The 10484-nt window shown below is 58.0% G+C and overlaps 1 protein-coding gene across 1 annotated transcript; it reads left to right on the forward strand.

Moving 5' to 3' along the window:
- The first annotated feature begins 482 nt into the window (after positions 1–482).
- On the forward strand, positions 483–9374 carry APLN (apelin). The gene is made up of 3 exons (XM_057717344.1): positions 483–857; positions 6493–6664; positions 7338–9374. The coding sequence occupies exons 1-2, from the start codon at positions 791–793 to the stop codon at positions 6657–6659; spliced, it is 234 nt and encodes a 77-aa protein (XP_057573327.1). The 5' UTR covers positions 483–790; the 3' UTR covers positions 6660–6664; positions 7338–9374.
- The last annotated feature ends 1110 nt before the right edge of the window (positions 9375–10484 follow it).

Raw genomic sequence — 10484 nt, forward strand, 5'->3', positions numbered from 1 at the left:
CGGCCAAGTCCTTACAGCTGCGGAGCGGCAGTGGCGAAGGACCGGGTCAGAGGTAGAGGGGATGAGCTGGGGCGGGACAGCGCCCAGGTTTCTTGACAGCTGTTAAGGAAGCCTGGCGACAAAGGGTTAAGTGTGCCCCTCCGCCGCCCCAAATGCTTCCTGTGTTTGAAATCCTTCAGGTCTCCAAACCCCTCTGGCCCCCGGCCAGGCGGGCATTGTCCGGGGAGCCTTGTGGGCTGTCAGAGCGGCCTCGCAGCCTTTGTTGTGGGGCCACCTCGGGGTTCCCTCTCGCGCCCTGGCCGGGGCTGCCGAGTGCGTGCCGGGAGGGGGGCGGTGCGGGAGGCTCGCTCCCTCTCCCTCTTCCTGGCCCCCCCCTCCAGCCCTCCCGATGACCACATGACCAAGTGGGCTCGCGGCCAAGCCACAGGCTACAAAATGCAGCCCCTGGAGTGAGCGGGGCGCATTCCCGCTGGCAGCCTGAGCCACGGGCCGTTGGAGCCACAGCCGAGCCGCCAGCCGCTTGGAACAAGCTCGCCGCCGCCCCCGGAGCCGCCGAGGCCAGCTGGGCGGCGCTGCCCCGCGGCGGGAGAGGGAGGCTGCGGGAGAGAGGAGGCGGCGGCCGGCCAGCCGGCGGCGCGGCTCGGGACGCACCGTCTCCGCGGCCCGGGAGCCACGCGAGCTCCGCGCCCGCCCGCACGAGCCGCGGCTCGCGCCTCCCTCGGCCTCGGGCCTCTCCGCCCCCACCCCCGCCCCCTGGCCAGGGCCGCGCGGCGGCGGCCCGAGAAGCAGCATGAATCTGCGGCTCTGCGTGCGGGCGCTCCTGCTGCTCTGGTTCTCCCTGAGCGCGGTGTGTGGAGGTGAGTGCGCGCCCTCCCGCTCTCCCGGGCTGCAGCCCGCGCGCTCCCCGCCCTCCGCCCCGTCCATCGCGCGCTCTCCGCCTCCCCTGAGTCGGGCGCGAGCCGTGCAGGAGCCGCCACGCGCCGGGCCGCCCACTGACAGGGCGCCCGGGGCCAGGGACCCGCCGGCCGCGGGCACCGCTCCTTCCGGGGGATTCGGCTCGGCCTGGGGCATCACCCGTCGGGAGCCTGGCCCCTTCTCGGCCGCCCCTCGCAGTCCGCGGAGCTCAGGGCCGCGGGCGTGCGCCCCGTGTCCCGCGCCTCGCTCCCCACGTGGTGGAGGGTGTGGTGCGGGGGAGCACGTCCTGCTCCCCTCGTAGGTCATTGGAGGGAACGGATCTGAGCCCGGTGGTCTGGGCTCCCGCGTGGAAAGTTAGGGGCCGCCGGCTGGTTCGGGGGCGCGGGCCACTGGGGAAGATGTGCCAAGATGCAGACGTGACACTTGTTGCATAGGCAGGAGCGCGCGGTGGGGGCGGCGGCGTGGAGCCCAGCTGTTGCTCCTTTCAGCCTGCATGTGAGCAGAGGCAGCCTCCCCCGGGCCGGGCCGGGCAGGGCTGGGCCAGGCAGGGCCGGGCCAGGCTGGTCTCCTCCCTCACCCCGAGTCCTGTCTGGTTTGCTCTCCTGCTCCCACACAGAGGGCCCTCCCGGAGGCCTGCGTCCCACCGCAGGGACGCGCTTCTTGGAGATCCTGGCTGCAGCCTCCCCTCTGCCCTAGGCATGGTCCTGCTTCACCTCAGTCCGGTCTCCAGGCACCAAACAAGGAAACAGCGCCTGACCCGATACCTCCATGCAGCTGGCCCCCACCTGCACCACACCCCCACCTGGCATACTTGGCACTGGTGCTCCTTTACCCTCCCCAACCCTGGTCCGCACCCACAGCCCAGCAGTCCCAATCCCGGCTGCCTGTCCTCTGTGTGTCAGTGCCTCCTGGGGCTGCCGGCTCCCACCTCCAGCTGCCACAGTCCTGTGATCTGGCTGTCACTGCTGCCTGCCTGGCAACACAGAATAGGAAGGCCAAGGCTAGGTGGACTGATGCCAGTGCTGGGGTTGGAGTTTCGGAGAGGTGGGAGCAGGGGGAAGGAGAGAGCAGGGCAGCAGGTTTCCTAGAGGAAGGGCCCAGGGCCCTACTTTGTTCCAGACCATGCAGAACAGGATGCAGCCCAGGAGCCTTGGAGGGGCCTGGCGGGGCTCCACCTCTCTTTTTGTAGGTCACCTCCTTTCTTTGCTCTTGGCACTGCCCTGGCCCCGGGGAGCCCTGCCTGGCTTCTCAGGAAGGCAGATTGCTTGAATCTGGCTCTACTTGCCTTCAGCTAGCTGTCCAGTGGTCTCTGTCTTCAGGGCCCAAGCCACCTCCTTGGTAAGAAGGAAGCAGGCCTTTTCCTCAGACACTCCTGTCAGGCAGGCAGTGGCAGAAAGAGAGCAAAAGATATGCATGAAGGACACGGCACGAGCCTGCCCTCTGGGAGCCTACCGTCCAGTGCAGTTGGAGAGACAAGACACCCACGGGACACCACCACTGGCAAATAGTCCCAGGTGGTGTCTTCAGGGAAGAGAGAGTGGGTATAGAGAGGGCATCCCAGAGGAAGCTGGGCCTTCCTGATATGCACACTTGGGGCTCCCCCAGAGCCTACAGGGAGACCCTTGGCTAACTGACCAGCACTCGGACCCTTTCAGGGTTCAGCTGTTGGGGCAGTACCTGTAAAGGGAGAGCCGGTTTCAAGGGCAGGGAACACTGCGTCTGGCTCAGACCCTCCCATGTCCTGCTTCAATTCACCCTTTTTCATTAGGCCACCTGTCTCCACAGCCTGATTTGGGTAAATTTGTTGCCCTCACATTTTGCTTAAGCCTAGCACTGGAAACTTCCAAGGCTCCCCTTGCCTGTCCACCTCCCCTGCCACCCCATGCTCTCCTGGACCCAAGGGGGCCACCTCTGTGCAGGTGGCCACCAGCCCAGGGTCCGGGGACACATACCCTGCTCCTCCTGCCTCCTGTCCTTGGTCAGAAAAAGGGACCTTTTCTGAACCACCTTGCCCTTGGCCCAGACTTGCATGCTCTCCGCAGTCAGAGTTCCAGGCCTGAAATCTATGCTTCCTCCACAACACACTGTGTCCTGACTTGGAATGCACCCCTACCAACACACGCAGACTCCTCCACTGACTCCCGACCTGGGATACACTTTGCTTTTCTGAGTCTGAAAGCGGCTGGGCCAGAGCCAAGTAGCCCTTGGTCTTTGTCTGAGCACCTCTCTGTCTCTCCTTGTCCTGTTTCTGCCCCTCCCCAGCCCCAGCTGAGGCGTGCAGCCACAGTGACAGCATGAGGACAGCCTCCTGTACCCCTTCTGCTCAGGGAGGGGACATCTGCACTCCATCCCCAATGCCTCAGAGCTAAGCACCCAGGTAACCTGAGTCAGGCCTCTCAGCGGCAAAGGACTAATGCAGGTGAAGCAGACAACCAGGCTGCCAGGGTGTGATGTGTCTGCGGCGGCACGGCTGGCGTGGGAAGATCACTCAGGGCACTGGGGGAGGGACACCTCCTCCTGGAGACACATGCAAGACCCCAGAGCAGTGGAGGGGACATAGCCAGTGCCACCAGGGTACTTGTGTGGGCTTTAAAGCAATCACAAGACAGGCCGGATGGCAAGAGGAGAAAAAAAAGATGCTTCCTTCTGGGTGAGGATGGCGTGTTCCTGAAATGTGGCACACACCTCTTTGTGCACTGGCAGGGGTGGAGTTCAGTTTGCGTGAAAAGCAAGTCCTGTTAACCCCTGACTCTGGTTCACAGTAGAGATGCTGTAACTTCATTGCTGATGGCACTTCGGTCCCTCTAGGCTTGAGACTCTTTGCGGGATTGCCGCAGCCTTCCTTTAAGTAGCAGATGAGTTAGAGGAAAATATTTAAGTGCGCTGGGGATGGCCCCAGTTTCTACAGGGGAATTCTCTTGTATTGCCGGGACCTCTGCAGTGATGAGAATCAAAAGCCTCTGATTTGTCGCTTTGGACAGGACAAAACCAGGGTTTCAGGTATCAGTTTATCTTACGGTGAACCAGACTCAGAATCAAAAGTAGGAAACAGGTGGGTGATGGGATCAGGGTGGGGGAGGAACTGCAGACTTCCGGCTATGAGGAGGACGGTGAGCCCCCCACCCGATGGGATGCAAGATACCAGGGGCTTCTAGGTGACTGCTCTCCAGGGCCTGGTTCAGTCAGCTTAGGTAGTTCTTCTCTGCAGCCCTAGGGTCTAGACATCTCCCTGGCCGGAATCTGAGCCCACTAGCCATGTTCCTCATCCTGGCTTTGGGCCTCCCCACACTTGTAGGGCACCCTCCCCCCCACCCAACCCTCCCTCCCTGACCGCCACCACCACTCACAGTCCTGGGTCTGAGCATTTGGAGATGATACCCTCCGAATCTGGGCACTGTGCCTCTCTTTTCACGCCCACTGTACCCCTGGGGCCATAGCCTGGGCCACTGGCCACCCCTACGACGCAAGAACCAAGACCTTCACTAACACCTTCAAGGCCCTTAAGATCCTTCCTTGTGCCTGGCCACACCCTCACCACAGTCCTTTTTGCCTTGAGAGATTTTCTGGCATTAATTTCTCATCAGCATCATTCCTGTCCTCTCGCAGAAGGCAGGACAGCCTTGAGGGGACTCCAAAACACAGGGCAGAAGCAGAAGCAGCTGGGGTGGGGGGCTTCGTGAACGGGCATCCCTCCTATCCACCCCCCAGCCCAGCGCCTATGCAGATGGCACCCAGAGAGTAGCCCTATGACAGACCAAAGCAGCCTCCTTGCCCTTGTCTATGCTTACTGCCCCAAAGTGTGAATAGTGTTTTAATTTACATTAGGTGATGGGTTTGGGGGAGGAGCTGACACATTAACCCACCCCCAACCAGAAGCGTGAAGGGTGGCTGGTAAACAGAGAGGTCCTAATGGGCTTATGACTTTCCTCTGGGAGGAAGGGTGGAGGGCTAGAGAGTGTGCACTTGCGTGTCTGGGCGAGTGCGTGGAGAGCAGCAGGCCCCAGGGGCCTGGGCAGAGAGGGCCCTAAGGATAAACCTCACCTGCTTTTGGCCCACGAGGAGGATAAACGCCTGGAAGTTGTGTGCAAGTGGAGGAGGCATCACAGGAGTCAAATAGCCAAGGAAGGAACTGGAGCATGGGGATGCTGGAGGCAGGGAGGAAGGAAAGGAAGAGCAGCCAGGGGTATGGTTGGGCGGTTATATGGAAACTGTGAGCTAGTGGTGGAGACTCCTGGATGGATGGAAACAGGTCTCGAGAGACAGGGGTATAGCTGGAGGCGAAACCGATGGTGCGGGGAGAGGGAGACCGGGAGTCATGATCACTGGCCTCAGAAGCTGTATTTCTGCAGACCAGCCCCGTCCTGGGCATTGCACAAGCACTCTGCCGGTCTGCCTCTCGCACAGCACCATTGCATCTCCCTGCTCTGCTTGCCTCTGGCGGCTGGCTTGCGTGTGGAGTGCCAGCTCGCCTGCCCTGGCTGGACTGCAGCCTCCATGAGAGGGGGCCCGTGTGTCTTGTCCCTCATCGCACCCAGGAACACCCAGCACCACTTGAATTCTATTGGCAGGGCTTGGTCTGGCATTGGGAGGCTTCTACTCCAAGCCAGAGGTGGACAGATATAGGAGAGAGGAGCCCCCTAGAGCAGAAAAGAAGCCAGCTGGGATTGGAATGGAAGGAATTTGCATCAGACACAGGATGGGAGTATGATCTGGGGATGAAAGGAGGTAGGGCAAGTGGGGGCAATTCTAGCAGCCCACCCCCCTCCCAATGCACTTGCTGCTTCAGATGACATTCACTCATTTGTTTACTCATTCATTTGTACAATATTTATTGGCCTCTGAATCCGATCACAGGCTGAACAGAATCCAGCATGAGGCACACAGAGTCAGAGATTCCCCCACCAACCAGTCCCCCAGCCACACCCACAGGGAGGCCACAGGAGCAAGTGAGCCCCAAGATGGCCAAACACTGATGAGATGCCCAGCGGTGAGGTAGGAGAGCTCTGGTACTCAAAAGTGGGTCACCTGTGTATCAAAAGATGTACAATGACATCATGTTCTAGATTTGCTTTAAAATATCTCTGCAAAGAAAGAAACGGGAGAACCAAAGCATATGTAACTCCATCTGGATTAGTGTTGAATTTGGGTGATGGGCATGTGATGGGGGAGTTCATTTCACTGAAATATTGTGTGTTTGAAATGTGTTAAGTGTATCAGTTGCAAGGGTGCAGTGGGAGGTCATTGACTGCTGTGCCTCAGCCTGAGTACAGGCATGAGACCCCAAGCTGCACCCCCCCGATGATGCCGTGAACACAGAACATGTTTGTGCCCATCAGAAACATGATTGGACTGTCAAAAGGATATAAAGTCAGGTGTATACTATGCAAATGTGAGTAGTGGGTTCCGTTTGCGCCAGGACAGTGTAAACATTGCAAACGGTTCATGGGTTCATTAATTGCAAGAGGAAAAACAAAGAAAAGCTATGAGAGCGCCACCTCATGGAGAGACTGCCCCTCCCCTGGGGCCCCGGCCCATCTGCATCAGCCTTTGGGATGACAGGCTTTCTCCTTCCCGCAGGGCCCCTGCTGCAGACTGCTGACGGGAAAGGAATGGAGGAAGGCACCATCCGCCACCTGGTGCAGCCCAGAGGGCCGAGGAGTGGCCCAGGGCCCTGGCAGGGAGGCCGGAGGAAATTCCGCCGCCAGCGGCCGCGCCTCTCCCATAAGGGCCCCATGCCTTTCTGAAGCAGGTACTTGAGCCTCTGGTCGGTGGGTGGCACAGAAAGGGCAGGGAAGGAACAGCCTGGAAGCTGGCTGGCCCTGCTGCTTATCGGTGGCCAGACACCTGCACTAGGCAGTCCGCGCCCCATGCATCACACTGGGGCTTACCCAGCGCCTTCAGTTTACAAACAGGAGACGGAGGCCGGAGAGGGGCTTGACACTGCCCGGGAGTTAGGTGCTGCCGTCCTCTACGCTGCTGCCTAAGGTTGGGCTGGCTGGCCCAGTTGGAGTGTTCTGGAAGTCCTGGGGGGTCTTGATGAACTGGGGAGGGGTGCCCCAGGATACGTGTGCAGGTGTGCGGTGTGCATCCTCACCAGAGGTGGGGGATGCGGGGAGGAAGGCAGGGAGCCTGGGGGTAGCCACCGCTGCCAGCAGAGAACAGGAAGAGGGCTGCCCGGAGGTGTGGGAAGGAGAGACCAATCAAAGGTGGCCGCAGAGAGGGCAGGGCCTGAGCCTGCCCCGGAGGCTGGGCCTGCTGTCCTTCCCTCTGTCGCCAGGACAGGGTGGCACCAACTCAGCGGCCTGGGGCTTTAGGTTCCCCTTGTGGGGAGGGGGATGAAGGCTGTCTCCTCTCCTGTCCCGGTGGTTCCTTTGACCTAGGACACTCCCATGATCCCTCTCTGGTCATTTTTGTCTCTCTAGGACTGAAGGGGCGGTCGTGCGCCCACCCCCTGTGAGTCTCTCTACTCCTCCGTAGATCGGCCTGCTTCTCGGGAGTCCTCACATCCGTTCGCCTCGTCTGGCCCTTGTTCTCCCCCACCAGCCTCCCCGAGTGGAACGCGTGCTCCTGCCCCTACAAGGATCCGTTCAGCGCCCCTTCCTGACTTGGGAGACCCCACACTGGAAGGCCATCCTTCTCCCCAGCCCTCCCCCTGCTCTAGTCCCTACCTCTTCTGTCTAATACCCCAACACCGAACCCTTCTCTGGCTCTTCCTGCCTCAGGTGTGCCCTGAGGGCTGGGTGGAACCCCCCTTCTTCAACGGGCTCCAACAGAGTCCATGTTTTCACGTCAGCCCTTCCCCTGGCCTCCAGAGGGGTATAGAGAGCCGAGCAATGCGGGACCCTAGCGAGAGGGACCAGGGTATTGGGATGCAGACAGGGTGCCTTGGGGGGCGTGGGAATGGGGGCCTGGCGCTCCAGCAAAGGGGGAGTGAAACATTGGAGAAGAGGAGGAAGAGCTACTGTGGCCTCTTCCTCATCCCCGTGTTTGGCCCGGTTGAGGAAGAGGTGAAGGAGAGGGGCCATGAAGTCCTTTATCACTCCTCTTGCCTTGCGGTGCTGCCTGACAGCCCCGCCCACTCACTCCCCGCTTACCTCCCCCCGCCCCCCCCCCCCCCAGCTAGGTCAAGCTCCAGCTCAGGGCGGGAGGGTATGGGCCTCAGGTGGCTCTGTACCCTCCCAGGAGCAAAAGCCAAGCAGGACGATTGGTTTTGCCAAGAATCACAGACGATCAGAGCCAAAAGGAACCTTGGAGATTACTTAGCTCCACCTCCCTATGCAAACTCCTGCAAAATAGAGGCCTGGAGAGAGGGTTGGTGACCTGCTCCGTGTCACTGCAGAGGCGGAATGAGGGCCCAGGTCTCCCAACTCCCACTTGATGATGTCCTCTTCCTTCCTGATGATGTCTTCCGAACCCATTAAGTGCCTTTTCCTGGAGTTGGGGCTGGGGGTGGCTAGGAAGGGAGAGGGAGCCGGCTGTGAACTGCCCCGTGGTGGGATGGAGCCTTCTCCTCCCTGGCCTGCCCCCTCTGGTCCACTCCCCAGCCTGGCCTGGAAAGTTCCCTGACTGGCCAGCTGCCCCCATTCCTTGCAGCACTCGCAGACCCCGGTTATAGGGGCAGCTCAGGCACGGAAACTACCAGGAGTCGGGTGGTGGCCTTAACCAATTGGACTCAGTGGCCTTCCCTTCACGTTGACTGGACCTTCTCTCCCACTGGCCTTTCCTTGGGGAGGCAGGGAGGGAGAAAAAGAAGGAAAGGAGAGAAGGAAAGAAAGAAGTAAGGAAGGGAGGGAGGGAGGGAGAAAGGAAGGAAGGAAAAATGGGAGGAAGGAAGGAGGGAAGGATGAGAGGAAGTATAGATCTCAGCAGGCTTTCTTCTCAAAGACCTCGTGGGAGGGAGAAAAGGGAAGACGGGAGCCTGATGGCCACCTATGTAAGTGTCGGGCAGGGGGAGTCAGGCCCTCCGCCCCCCGTCCCACAGCAACCCCGCCTACCCGCCCCTCCCCCTTCCCTCCGCTGCTGCTAACCCTGCTACTGCTGCTGCTTCAAGGCCCACCCCGGGGAGCCAGGCTGCGCACCCGCTGCCCCCCAGCGCCCCTCAGCCTGCAGTGGGGGCTGGCCAGGGTCCAGGAAGCCTCTTCTGCCACGGATGCCCTGACCAGGGACTGGGCCTTCTTCTCCCTCCTCCTCTCTGCATTTCCTGTCGCATCAGTTGCCCAGCCCCATGGGGAAGGGGCGGGGAGAGGGACGGCTGGGAAAGTCTGGAGACACAGGGCAGTGGGGGTGCTGAGGGGCTGTCTTATTTAAAGTGGTTGTGTATGATTCTTATACTAATTTATACAAAGTTATTAAGGCCCTTTTCAATAAGAAATCATCCCCTTCCCCTAATTGTGTTCACTGTGTTTGTAAAGATTGTTCAGTGTAAATATGTCTTTATAATAAAGAGTTAAAAGCTGAAATTCGCCCTTACTCTTGGAGATCACGTTCAGGAGGGGCACACCTGTCCCCTGAGATCCATGGTCCTCCGCATGCCCATGAACTTCACGTGCAGGGAGGGAAGTGCCTGCCTCCTAAATCGGTTCCAGGTCCAATGGCTTCAAACTAATTTGCCGCAAACTCACAAAAGGAATCTCTGTGCTTAATGACCAGTTCACATAAAATGCAGTGCATTTTTAAGTATTTTGGCATCCATGTCCTAATTTTTTTTTTGCAGTGTCCTTTAAAGCATTTTTTAAAAACAATTTATTTAAGAACATTCTGATTAAACGTGGGATTTCTACTAAAAATTGTTTTATACCCTTGGTGTGTGTCTTCTATTTTTATCTACTTTTGAACACTCTTGGGACTTTTTAGCCAGTTTGCCTTTCTTGAGAAATGTTCTGTTTCCTGCAATAAATACATTTGGTAATGACTTTGTATGTATCATTTTATGTTTCACAAAGTGGAGTTGCTTGATGCGCAAGATAGCCTGAGAAATAAAGTGCAAGGAGTTCAACGCAATTCTGCCCCATCTGTCTCACTTCTTCACGCTTGTTGTCAAAATGCCAACATCTTGGAGAAGAGAAAGGAACATTGGGTACATGCTAATTTGGTTAATCAACTCATTAGGTGCACACAGGCATACACAATCCAGAGTAAAACCCAGCAAAGAGGAGACAGGGGTGATCCAAAAGGTGCATTCGATACATCTTGCGGGGAATTCTACAGATTTGACAGTATTTAGTTCTCGAAATATACAATTTGAAGAAAGGGTCTTCAGACACTTGGTAAAAAGTCATAAAACTGCTCAATGAAAGATAAAATAGAAAATGCCACCCACAAGCGTATACAACAATCTCATCATTGACAAAATGTTGCAGATTGTGACATAGTGATTTAAAAATACGACATTATGTTGGAACTGCCTCAGGAAAACTGGTACAAAATGCCTTTTTTCAAAATTACTACTTTGACTTTTAGGCAAACTGGTCGTCAGAGGAACTGGTTTTAGGCAAGGAGGTTTTGGGTGGGCTGGCTTTATGCTGATTGGTCTGTTACTGCCCTAATCACCCCCAAAGCTCTAATTTCAC

This window comes from Hippopotamus amphibius, chromosome X (genome assembly GCF_030028045.1).
Source record: "Hippopotamus amphibius kiboko isolate mHipAmp2 chromosome X, mHipAmp2.hap2, whole genome shotgun sequence".
NCBI lineage: Eukaryota > Metazoa > Chordata > Mammalia > Artiodactyla > Hippopotamidae > Hippopotamus > Hippopotamus amphibius.

Coding starts and splice junctions, on each gene's coding strand:
- APLN (XM_057717344.1), top strand. CDS start 791: ATGAATCTGCGGCTCTGCGTGCGGGCGCTCCTGCTGCTCTGGTTCTCC. Junction 858..6,492: donor CCTGAGCGCGGTGTGTGGAG/GTGAGTGCGCGC, acceptor TCCTTCCCGCAG/GGCCCCTGCTGCAGACTGCT.